We start from the raw sequence: 13,277 nt of genomic DNA, 5'->3' as shown, positions 1-13,277 counted from the left end.
AAAATTACCACACTGACAGCTGCCAAAGTGATGTACTGGAAGTTAAGGTGTGTTTGTCTGACTTCAGAGACTGAAAAATGCTATTAATTGTAGTCATAGGAAAAGTCGTAGGAAAAGAAGACTTCTCTTAAAATGCACCGAAAAAGCAGTCTTTAAGAAGACTACTGCTTTCACATGTATTTCTGACCCTGTGGGTGAACGAAACTTTTTTACTTGGACTCGAGTGCTGCCCAGTACTCTGCGGAGCCAGGCTGCAGCACACGAGCTGCGTGCTGCAGGGGGCACTGCGGAGGAATCCAAAAAGTACTCGCTCTAAGTTAAAGCGCACTTCACAGCCCTCTCCTTCCCTGGCCTGATTACATTTTCCATTTAAGTTATTATTATTATTATTATTATTATTATTATTATTATCATTATTATTATTATTATTATTATTATTATTAATCAAATCCCTACGCCCCTTCTATTTAAAACTTCAAATCCCTACACCTCTTCTTTTTTCCTCCTCTTTCTATTCGTACATTGAATGTTAACTATTCAATTCGATAGTTACTGGAGAGATTACAACACATCCCCCATCTCCAAATTAAGAGGCACGAATCTCTATAATTGACTCAGGATTATAGTTTCCCCGCGTTCTTACACTAATTCTGAGCAGAGCTGCAATTTCCCCCTGCTTGTTCTGTGATAATGTAGTAATCGATGATCATGAAGAACTTTAAGTGTCTTCACTGTGGTTTTCAAACTGCTACTATAGAAAAGTTGTTTTGTTTTTTTTTTTTTTTTTGTTTTTGTTTTTTTTTTTTTTTTCTGGAGGGAAGATGAGTTTGTTAATCCCAGCGCAGGAAAGGTACTAATTGCTATTTTTATTTGTTCATTATTATGTTCTATCTCAACATAGTCATGAATTGTGGCAATAGGCATGAAATCAACCTTAAATTTCATACTGCTGAGCGCTTAAAGAAGACAAAAACTGCTCTTTGTCACTGTATCTTAGAAATAGTATCCTATGGTAGTCCGCAATAGCAAAAATTAAGATGGTTTAAATCAGATTACATTACTAATACATAAGTTCCCAATTTTCTTTATGTCAGCTGCATGTTAGAGAACACGGGTGTCTCTCTGCGATAATTCTGTTCTATGTAGATATATTAAAAAAATTGGAAGTGCATTTCTCATAGGGCCAGGTAGAAAATAACAATCAATGACAATTGTGGGTGCAATAGCTTTGTCTGCCAAATAGTTTAAAACTAGATTCCCAGGATGTTATTCTTAATCCATTAATCACCCGTGCTCTATATGGAGGCAGCCACCGTTCGCTTGAAAAATGTTGCTGCCCAACGTGTCATGTTTCTTCTGTTTAAAATAGAAAGTTCAGCCCCGTGCCGGAGAGGCGCACGGCTCCGCGCTCCGTTCCCATTCATTATGCAACAGTTGACACAGAAGGAAGGGAAAGGCGGCACACGCCGCTCGGGCGCGGGCTGCGGCCGCCTGCCCGCCGGACCCCCGCCTGCGCCCCCCGGCGCCCGCCCGCCGCCCTGGCAGCCCGGCCCCGGCGCTGCCCTCGCCGCAGCCCCCAGCGTGGGCACGGCGCGCAGCGGCCGCCGCCGGGTCCCGTGTGCCGGCCGGGAGGCACCGCCCGCCCCCGCCGTGCGGAGAGGCCGCGGGGCCGGCAGGTGTCGGGCCCCGCTCGCCGCCGTCCGCCCCACGCCGCCGCCACCGCCACCGCCGGCGTGCATTAGCGCTACGGGAAAGCGCCATGTCCGCTCCTGCTGGGCGACGTCCGTGCCGGGTTTTGCACCTTGTCCCCGGGTCTGCCTCACGGCCCAGAGGAGCCGCCGCCGCCGCCGCCGCCGCCGCTGCGGTGTTTACTGAGCGCTCCTGTCCTGATATCACTCCGCTGGCATGGAGGAGGAGGAGGTGGAGGAGGAGAGCATTTGATCATTGTGATGGTGGCAGGAGGAGCAGCAGCCAGCACGACAGAGCAAAGCGTTAGGCTGTATTAGCTCGGCGTTCGGCAGAGACTTCAGAGCGCTACTTTTTTTTATTTTTTATTTTTTTTTCCTCTCCAGCTCGGTCCGGATTGTTCATGTGTTTACTTCCCCCAGCACGAGGATTTGCTATTTAGGTTCCTGTTGAAATGCAACTGAGCAGCCAAAGTACTTTGCGAACACCGTGCGGCATAAATACCAAAACTTTTTTCTAGAAGGAAAATACAATAAGCAAGCGGCTTTGCCTGTCTTTTGATGCCGTGGAGTGCGAGTGAGTGTGCCGTGTGTGCCCAGCGTTTGCCTGTGCTTGTATGTGTGTGTGCGAACGTGCGTGTGAGCGGGTGTGTGTATGTGTGCGCATGTGGAGGGGCGCGTGTTTCTCCTTAAACATGGGGAGAGAAGGCTTTTGGCAAAATCTCCGGAAATCTCATGGAATCTGTTTTGAAATACTGGATTATAAAAAAGAAAGAGAAGGAAAGGAACTGGTCTGATATCTCCTGGAGTTTGCTATGCTAACTCGAATTGCTGCTGCTTAGTTTGTTGGTGTGTGTGTGTGTGTGTGTGTGTGTTGGTTGTTTTGCTGGCGATAATCTTTTAGCATCTTGTCTGTTGCCCTCCCCCCTTCCCTCTCTTTAAATGTTTTGGAGCTTCTCGAGGGAGATTGGCTGGGTGAAAAGAGAAACATTTTCTTGGGATAGCTGTTTCCCTGATACATGATGGTGCCCCCTTCCCCCACTTCCCCGGTTCTGTAAAAAGTATCCCATCACGACCCCTGAGGAGACTGTATGTGTGAAGTGTAGGATAAAAAGTTCTTCCAAAATAGTGTGCACGGGGAGGAGGATGGGGGATTTTGCAGCCCCCGCTGCCGCCGCGAATGGCAGCAGTATTTGCATCAACAATAACCTGAACAGCAGCCTCAGCGGGGCCGGTATCGGGGTTAACAGCACTCCCCATGGCCCTCCTGCTGCCGCTCCCGGTAACAATAACGCTAATAGTGGCGGCATTCCCAAGCACAGCACGGTGGTGGAGCGGCTAAGGCAGCGCATCGAGGGCTGCCGGCGGCACCATGTCAACTGCGAGAGCAGGTACCAGCAAGCCCAGGCGGAGCAGCTGGAGCTGGAGCGCAGGGACACGGTGAGCCTCTACCAGCGGACCCTGGAGCAGAGGGCCAAGAAAACGGGCACCGGCGGCGGCAGCAAGCAACAGCACCAGAGCAAACAGCAGCAAGATGCTGAACCCGCCACGGCGGAGCAGAGGAACCACACGCTGATCATGGTAAGGGGATGCGGGCCGGGGGGCGGAGGAGTGGCTGTCAACTCCGCGTCGCTCGCCACTATGAGCTGGAGGTCGGCCCCGTAGCTTGTCAAAGGGGAACGGGGCTCGTCTCAACTTTGGCGGCGGCAGGGTCTCTGGCGGGACGGGCAGGCGGGAGCTGGCGGGACGCTTCGCAACTTATCCTGAGCTGGGGTGGAGGGAGAGGACAGATTTTTTTTTAATTATTTTTATTTTTTTCCCCTCGTCGCCTGCGGAAGGGTAGAACTGCTCTGGAGTCAAAGGGGAAGGAGGGGTGCCAGGCGTGCGCCGCGGGCTGCCGAGAACCGGGGGAGGGTTTTGTGTGTGCATGCGTGTGTGTTTCGCCACGGTTTCTCCGTGCGGGGTGCTGGCCGCCCTTAAAGCCCGCACAGAGGAAGGTGACTCCGCAGGCTGGACTGGAGGCTGGAAGAAAAGTTGGGCAGGTTTCTCGCTTGGGCTGCCCCGGCGCGCAGCAGCACGGCTGCCCGCGCGAGCTAAATCGCTTCCCAAAGTTTCCTTGGGATTTAAGGAGCTTAGTGAGGAGCGGAGGGGGCGAAGGGGGCGGGGGCTGAGGCGGTAGGAGCGTAGCGGCAAGTAGGAAGCGGAGTTTCCCCACTCCCAGGCTGCACTGATGATGAATAATAAGAGGAGGTGCGGGGGAGAGCCGGGCGCTGCGCTCGGCAGAGTCTTATTTATAGCCGGTCGCGGCCGCCAGTAGTTGTGGTGGTGTTCGTCGCGGCTGGCGGGGCAGCTGGGGGACACGCGTGTGTGTCCTGACGTGTCCCCGCGCCGGGGCGGGGGTGCCCAGCGCTCGGGGGCGGGCACGGGGCAGCTGGGTCCTCGCAGTCTGCCGGGCGCACAATGGGCGGTGGAGACCGGCGGGGAGGAGGGGAGGTGCGATGGCAGCGTGCGGTTTACAGGCTTCGCACGTCCCTCCCTCTCCCCTTCTCCCGCTGTGCGGGGAGGCGCGGCCGTTCGGGAGGGTCCAGCAGGGCGGCAGCTGCTGCCGGCCCCCTCCGGGGGAGGTCTCTGTGACAAAGCGGCGGGGTGGCGGTCCTTCCTCTCGTTCGCCCCCCCGTACATGAGAGGAGGGAGCTTTGTGTTTCTCCGGGGCCGCGCCGAGCCTGCCCAGCCCCGGCCGCAGTGCCGGTTTAGTGCCGGGCAGCTCCTCCCCCTGCGGGACCCCGCGCAGCCCGGCGGGCAGCACCCTTCCCGCTGCTGTGCTGGGTGTTTTGCCTGCCCCCAGCCCCGATTCCTCACGGTGGAGTGACTGGAGGTGGGGATCGCTTCGCCAGCGGCAAACAAAAGCTCAGCGCTGAGCGCTATCCCCGCCTTCTGGCCTCGGGAGCGCAACTCCCGGCAGCTCGGCGCATCTCCCGGCGGGCCAGCAGGGAAGTGGGGGTGCGGAGGGAGTGGGGCCGGGGGGGAGCGCGGCCAGGAGCCGTACAAAGCGGCGGGGATGGCAGAATGTGTGCGTGTGCGCTTAGCAAACAGGAAGTAGAACGACCTCACTGACATCCTACTGCTTTCCTGGTATTACCAGCGAGGCATAACCGTGTTTCTCTTCGCACTGGCGCCTTTCCTCAGGACCGAGGCTTTCAAATACACGGGGCACCACAGTATTTAGCCTCGGCTTACACCTACTCTCGAGGCAGCAACAGAGTCACTTCCTAAACCCCATGAACAGGGACTATCTTTTTGTCAGCCCAACTGTCCTCAAATCCTTTTTCACATCTCATGTCGTTTTCACAAGACACAGAAAATGGGCTGGAGGCTTAGGAGTAATTCTCAGAATTACTTCTCTCCAGGGCAGCGTTGTGGTGTGCTGTATCCCCATCCAGCTCCAAAGCAGTTGGGGTGCTTTTGGGCCTAGGCTAGTGATGGGTTGTCCTTTCCCCTTATTCCCATGTCCCGGTGCTGAAGCATTAAAACCTGAATTTTTTTGATAAGCAGGTCATTGGTCTTCCCTTGAAGATGTTTTTTTGATGATTGACAGAAAGCCAAACCTATAATGTGAGAATTGTAGAACCAAAATAACTGAAGGAGGAAGTGCAGTTTCAGCTCTCACTGTTACTAGAGTCTTTCTGATGGGGACATTTGAAAAGCTAAAAGTAGCCTAACTAAGTGGTAGTTTGCTATGAAATTCATCATAACTCACTCCCTGTGCTGTGATTTTCATGTTGTTTAAATATACTCAATGTGCCTTATGCTCTTAATCTTAGAAACATAAATTCTACTGCCTTATTACAAAGAAGACCCATTTCCATTTTTCAAAAGAAAATACACAAATGTTGCCAAAAATCTAGACATGTAATTTGCTTTGTTTCACTTGTAAAGTGTTAATTATGATTTTTGACTAGTGTCTAAGAACACTGAGGAACATCCATGGGAACATGAAAGCAATACTTAAAAGCCAAGAAATTACACTTTTTTAAGCACTTGAAAGGTATTTTCTTCGAGTCATTTATACTTTTTGCAGTAAAACCAAATGCAAACTCCCAAACTTCTAAATTTCTAGCAATTGTAACAGTGTGGTAAGTTTAACTGTTTATGTGCATCATAATTTTTATTTAGCAAAACAATTCAACTTAGACTTTTTTTTTTACATGAGGAAAAAGTTAACTATGTTTAGGTGTTTTCTCCCTTTCTTTATTCTCTGGTAAACTCCAGTGGAGAGTTTTACAGTGGAACAGTCATAGATCTGCTACTGTTTTACTCTTCACACAAAAATCATTACTAAATTTTTCCCTCATATTATTAAACTGCATGACTTGGAAAATAAGCTGTTTGGATCAAATTACAACAAACACAACCGGGACAGCAAGAAATGTTTTTTCTAATTATTTTGTTTTTAATCAAAGCAAATGAAAGAAAAATATGATCTGTGTGTGTGTGTCTGTCTATATGTATGTGTCCTCCAAACTGAGAGATGTTGAGAAGGGAGGAGAGATGTGCTTAATCCAGGCAGACAGTCACACAACAAACCCTCCCAGAAGCTGGTACTGACACATGCTAAGTGCCCTTCAGCAAGCTGGGTAAAAAACAAAAAACATATTTGGGAGACAATTATTTAATGACATGCACTCGGATTTTCTTCACTGGATAGAGTACAAGCAATGCAGTTCATAAAATGATGCTTGTTGCACCCTCTCTCACAGAGTTGATGGAAGACACTGTGCAGTTTCCACTGTTTAGGACTCTTTGTCAACTGACAAGGAGTTATCAATGGAATCCTTTTGTAAAGATGGGGTGTGCATAGGCTTGGCTGTATATCATGAGTTGCTGATCTACCCTGAATTTGCATTTTATTAGAAAGTTTTCACGTGCTGATTTTGAAATACCTGGATTTATAACTACTTCAACCTCTTCTATTGAGGAGAACAGTGGGTTGCAGAACTAGTTTGCTCACATATAGGCTGAGATTGGGGTGTACAGATTAAAATTGTTTATAAGTGTCTGTGGGCCCTTTCTCCCTCACTGCAGTTCAACCTGGCAAAAACCAAAGTTGTTTTCTGTGATTTTGAGTTGGATTATTAAAATGCTGTACCGGCCTGGCTTTCAGAGGAGGTATTAGGAAAATTTGCAATTAATCCAAAACTCTGCTGCTCATCTTTGGATTGGTTCCAAGAAATATAAACATATTATATCAGTTCTTTGGTTCTTTGTGAGGTAATCTACTTTCTTGTTTCCTTCTTGCAGTGCAAGAGTCTTCTCATTGCACAATGTTATTGTGTGGAATTCAGAGGTGTGTGTATACACATACATTATATATAGAATAAATTATGTATAGGTAGTATATAATAGCCAAATACATAATAATAACTGCAATATCACCTCTGTTTCTTATCCCTGTGACTGTTGTTCTTACCATGCAATTTTTGTCCAGTGACATGTGTAATTATCATATTGGTTTTCTAGTGCATATTTATTTGCATCTGAGCTCTCTTGTGAACTATAAAGAGGCTGGAGCTACTTTTTCCTATTTTAAAGATCCTTGAGACTTTTTACAATTTAATTTAGCATTATTGTGGGTTTGATAGCCATTGTCTTACTGTCCATTTCTAACCCTAAACCCGGTTCTTAGGAAAGTGTGTTTTAAACACCTAAACATAAAATGTTATTTAGATCAGAGACATTAGTGGCAGAAGTCAAATGACCTATTAGATAATCTTTTCTGTTCCCCTGCCAAAGCATACAATGCCAATTCAGAATTAGTTTAAAATCTGAGAAAACACATCTGGAAATATATGGTATTTTCCAGTACTGCTCTTTACCCATTCTGGGCTAACACACTACCTTCCAGAAGTTAATGATCACACTGCACTTCTACCTGAGGGAAGGAAAAAGGCCACTCCTTTCAGCTTTCTCTGTGTAAGGACAGAAGATGTGTCCAGAATTACAGAAATCTGGTTATATGTCTTCCTTGTTGATAGATTGTAGCATTATATTAGGAACAGCAAAAGTAACTACATTGATTCTCTAGCTTTGGTGCAAAAGAGAGTAAGTTTTTTTCCAGAGTAAGTTTTATCTTCCAGATCTTCTTTTATAGACAGTTCTGAGAAGGTCCAAAAAGGTAAGACTCTCATTGGTCATTAAACCAACACATCACCATCACTGGACAGTTTGGAACACCACCCCTTGACTGTTTCATAGGAGAAAACAAGGCAACAAACAACACCTGCAAAGGTTGTTTTCTCTCACCAAGGACTGTTTGGATTCCTCCTTGTGATTTCTCAGGCTAGAGTGAGAAAGTCGTGTGACTTAGTTTCACACAGACACTGTGCTCCCTGCCTGATTTCTCACATGCAACATCCACAGTAGATATTCCACCACAGAAAAGTAGTTTCTCCCTTGATCTGAGTCTCTTATTTTTGTTGAAAAAGGTATCCAGAGTGAAAAGTGGAACACCTTAATTTGTCTTAGTGATTCATGGATAATGCCAGTAATGTAATTGAGTATCGCAGAATGTTGTCAGGCTTGTGAGAAGTTTGTTAAAGCTCACACTTGCTGTATTTAATATATACTTGTGCATAGGTTCACAAACCTGAGCACGTCTTGTGTTCCTTCTTGTGTAATATTGCTATTCAACTTACTTTACAGGTGCTTAGGAGTTCATCAGTCATACTATAGGAAAAGTCTATTTCTCTGGCATTGCAAAGATGAAAAAAGAAGATAATTTTTAGCTGTTTTGTTTTATTTTCCACAAGAGGTCAAATACTTATAGCCCTTACTCATGCCTGATGACTAAGTAAGATTAAGCATCTCTTCAGTTAATAAGCTATGACCGATCTTGCTCACACAGGGGTAAAGTCAGTAGTAAATACACAACAGGGATGATAGAGAATTAAATCTCAGCCAAGAATACTCCTCTTTCATAAGCATCATAGAAGGAGTCATTGTGTAACCCTTTTTATTTTCCTTTTCCTATTAGGGTGGATCTCTGTGTCTTTCTTACTCCACAGGACTCTCCCATTTGTTTTCTCCTTTTCATAACAACTCGCGCTTGATGTGTCTGTGTGATTATTGTCCTTTAGGACAAGGAGTTTTTGTGCTGACCTCCTTTAGCAGCTAGTCAGCACAATAGGTTTCAGTTTAGCAAACTGAAAAGAATGAAGAGACTCTTCACTTCAAGCACTGCTAGCCTCTGATGACCTTTAATGCTCTGATGGAAAGTGTGTCTCTTTCAAAGACAGTGGCTTGGGTTATTACAAGCCATAGCTGGAGCAGGGCAGGTTGTATTTTGACATAGGGTATCCAGTCAGCGAAATCTCGGCTTCAGATCGACCAAACAAAATGTGTTGAAAATCCTGTAGTGAAATTCTAGGCATTAAGTTCAGCAAGAACAGTTTTGTCTGGAACACATAAAAAATTCGTTCTGTTAATGCAGCGCCAAATAAATTAACGTGATTGTGTTAGGACAATTGGTTGCATTTAGATTAACCTCAATTTACAGTAACTTGACCTAAAGCTTAAGGCTTCACAAATGGCTTCAGCTGGTGTAACCTGAGCTGCCAACACTGAGGAAGTCTCCTCTTTCCTCCTCTTGTCGGGGGCTGTGTTTGCTGCCTTTGCTAAGGGTAGCTCTTGCTTATGTAGCGCCACGGCCAGAGGTTCACTGAGCAGGTAGGGAGGGCAGACACACGTATTCCTTTTCTTCTGGGTTAGTTTTTAGCTGGATCAGATCCATCATTTGTTTGACTGTCCCTCCCGTGGGTAGCACAGTCTTACAATATCTTAATCCTCTTGTGAAACTCAACCCTTATCCCAGGATAAACATCTGCGACCTCTTAGTTCAAACATGCTTACCTGGTAGCATACATTGAACCTCAGCTAAGTTACACCTAGTGTCAGTGCACAGTTCTGTTCCTGAGCACAGACACTGAAACGGGCAGCTGTATGTAGCAAAGGAATCAGGGATCATTTTTATTTAAACTTTTGCATGTATAAGACATTTGGTTGCATATTACTCCAATATGTATAATTCATGTGAGAGATGTGCTTGGATTAGCAGAGGTTTAAGAACAGGCCTGGCAGCCATTTAACTGCTGACTGGAATCCTTCAAGTGTGTTGTTTTGTGAATTGAAATGTGAGGTACAATCTCTAACTGGAGTTACAAATCTGTAATCAGTTTTGCAGTCTGGGATCTCACAGGCTGTTCAGATAAGCAGCATGCTTGTACATTCAGTGAGAATTTGGGAGCCTTAACCATCTGAGATATATATTTCCCTTGTTTCCCTAAGCTGGTGAATCACAAAATCATGTAACTTTGATTGCTCTTTTGCTTCCCTCTTACTTATTTTAGTTTCCCAATGTTTGTAGCTCAAAAGCCACTTCAAATTGCTCCTGTTTGCTTTCTGAATACTTGAAACTCAGTTGCATAGGTCTTAAGAGAAAATGTCTTTAAACTCACAGTAGTTAATAAGATTGCAGCTGCTAAATTCTGTGCTTACAGGAAGAGTTGCCTTCTTTCAAGACTTCCTTCTTTCAGACTGATTTTGTTTGCCTCCACACACCATTAAAATGGGTGAGGAGATAAGAATACTTCAATCTTCACTTGAACTGAGAGAAGTGTGTCCACCCATAGGAACTTTGCACTTTCTAGAAGTTTATTAAAGTGCTAAAGCTAATGCTGCAGTGCTGTTGGTAGCACAGATGATCTGTTGCCATTTGCTTGCTGTCAGTTCTTCACAACCACAGGAAAGAGGTTTGAATTATGACTTTCAGAATAACTAAGGGAATAAACAGAAACAGGAAGAAACAACAGGACAAGGATTTTTTTTTCCCTTTTCTTTTTTTTATTACTTTCTATAGGGTTCTCGTGTAAGGCTTTTAAGCTCTCATCAAGTGAAGCTTAGTAGAGTTGTGCTTCCACTGATGGAAGGTGGGGTTGTGCATCTTCCCTTCCTCTTGTCTTCACTCTTCTGTCTCCTCCCTACATTACTTTTACTATGTGCCATACAGTAACACTTCAGGTTTAATAGAACAAATTTTCTTCTGCTCTTCAGATTCGGAGGAACAATTGTTCAGTGCTGCAGTGAAGGTGTAGTTTTTCTGCATCATCTTTATGATGCTTGTGACAGTCTCAGGCCAATTCAGAAAGTTCTTGGATATTGTGTACCTTGAAAAAGAGCGGAGAATTGTTTTTTAACCTTACTCTGACCCCCGGCAGCATCACAACCAAGAAGCCAATATGCCTATGTGTATAAACCAGTACCTGTACTTACACACTGATTTTTAAAGTGTACTCCAAATCAAAGTGATAAGATTTGTGATCAGTTTCAATGGTGAAAAGGAATGTAACAGTCCAACAAGTTTAAGAATCACTGATACCTACCCATTTTCTATATTCTCATTCTCTGTCTCTTTTCTTTGGCTCATATCTAATCTTCTGTGATGTTTTGGCACTTCTGCATTGTGTTTCATCTAAAGGAGGAAGGGAGGTGGCTGTGGCAAGGAGGTTGTAGAAGAATTCTGGAAAATATAGGAATTTTTTAATAATTTAAGATAATTCCTTACATTAAGGAGGATGGATCAACACTTTGCCTAAAAAGAAATTGTTGCATTCCTTACTCCTTCTGTTTATGCAGAATATTGTATTTCAGACTCTGTAGCATCTGAAAAAAATTACTTTAAATCTGCCTTACCTTGTACTAGTTGCCTTTGAACTGCTAAACTGATTGATCCATTTTAGCTGTGATCTGTGCTGCTGTTCCTATTTGTCTTCAGAGCTGGTGGCTGTTGTTCTGATTTCTCTGGATTGCATTCCAGTGCATAACTGAGGCAGCAGAAGGAAAACTGCTACTGACATTAAATAATAATTTTTTAATGATGTATTGCTATTCATTATACGTATTTTTAGTTGTCATCAAAGCAGGTAGTATAGCTTTGAAGGCTTTAGTGGACTCATGCAGAAAACTATAGATTTCTGTAACTGAATGGGGGTCAGTCAAAAAAATCTGTAGGTCCTTTTTTATTGTATGTTTCTGGGCTGAGCTTGCAGTCTTTGCCTTCCAGTAAAAGTGGAGATATGATGCTGAGGTTGCAGTGCTGTCTCTCTTTTTTTTTTTTTTTTTTCCTTTTATTTATGCCAGGTAGCTTGTACACTGAAAGCTTTGAAGGCTGGATTGCTGCAATTTTGAAAATTTACCAGATATAATTTGACTTTATGTTTTTTTCACCCCATAGGATTTTTCTGGAGCTTATTTTTTCTAACCCATTTTAATATGTATTCTACATCATGCAAAACAACAACCCCCCCTCCCCCCCCACTTATTTTCTCTCCTCCATTTTATTTACAATCAAACAAAACCACTTTATTGTAACAATAAGGTTTACTGCCCTTCTCAGTAATACTTCTGCTGTAGAAAATGTCAGCAGTGGATAAGGGGGGAGGAAGAATTATGAATGTAGAACAGAAAAACCAAAATTAATTTTGAGTAGTAGCATTGAAAATTTCACCTACCACTGTGATAAAGTGTCTGTTTACTTACAGCCAGACAGGGTTTCTGGGATGTTAGGCATGGGCTATATTCTTCTCCACTTAATGGTGTCTTCACATGGTACTGCCTTGGGGGGGGGGGGTGTCATTAGATGAAGCAGCTGAAACAAATTAAAGTTTTGCTGCCACGAAACAGGGTGGTCTCAGGGCTGCTGTCCTACACCTACAGTCTGCCTGTGGTACTAATGTAGGAGGAAAATTAGCTGTCTAGGAGGAAAACTGGGGTTTTTTCAGGTGTAAGGTGAAGGTACATGGTGCTGTACTGGCAGAGATGGACTAGAGGAAAGGGGAGGCAGTTTGCTACATAGTTTGCTTTAAACTTCAGTAGCTCTTGTAATCAAGTTGATCAAAAATTCAAAATATCTACTGTAATTTTGCATCTGCTGTCCTTTAGAGCTCTTCAAAGACATCAGTTTTATTCCCAGGATTCATGCATGGAGATACAGCTGTGCATTTCCATGGACAAACCAGTTCTACATATTAGGAAAAGTTTCTTTGCTGAAAAGGTGGTCAGGTATTGGATCATGCTGCCCAGGGAAGTGTTGGAGTCAAAATTCCTTGAGCTATTTAAGAAATATAGATGTGACACTTAAGGACCTGGTTTAGTGATGGGCTTGGCTATGCTGGGTTAATGGTTGGACTCAATGACCTTGAGGGTCTTTTCCAACCTGCCAGTTGAAAGCCTGGTAGTGGTGCATTACTGGAGTTAATTTGGGAGTGAAATGCTTATACAGTTTATGGACCATCAGGTAGAACATTACTGGAAGTGTCTTCAGGAATGCTGCTATAGTTACTCTTAAGGGTGACGTGATGATGCAAAGTGTAAAGGATGGTGAGGAGAATATCTTTTCAATCCAATCGAGTCCAAAGAAGACATCAGCTGGCTGCAGCATGGATTTGTATCAAGTAGTATACAAAGGACAGTATAACTGTCCTTCCTTTGTGAGGAAAAAAAAAGAGGGGGTGGGGTGGGCTTGTGTTCATATTTTTTTTG

General features: G+C 44.7%; 1 protein-coding gene across 1 annotated transcript in view; it reads left to right on the top strand.

Moving 5' to 3' along the window:
* Nucleotides 1–1,573: 1,573 nt before the first annotated feature.
* Nucleotides 1,574–13,277, top strand: part of MAML3 (mastermind like transcriptional coactivator 3) — a 288,199-nt gene continuing 276,495 nt past the window's right edge. The window contains exon 1 of the mRNA XM_058838414.1: nucleotides 1,574–3,266. Within this exon, the coding sequence (XP_058694397.1) occupies nucleotides 2,832–3,266 (435 nt within the window). The 5' untranslated portion in view covers nucleotides 1,574–2,831. The remainder of the gene's footprint in view (nucleotides 3,267–13,277) is intronic.

The sequence above is a fragment of the Poecile atricapillus genome, chromosome 4 (assembly GCF_030490865.1).
Source record: "Poecile atricapillus isolate bPoeAtr1 chromosome 4, bPoeAtr1.hap1, whole genome shotgun sequence".
In the NCBI taxonomy this organism is placed as follows: Eukaryota; Metazoa; Chordata; class Aves; order Passeriformes; family Paridae; genus Poecile; species Poecile atricapillus.
Note: the sequence above shows the minus strand (reverse complement) of the source record. Positions and strands in the feature narration are given on the sequence as shown.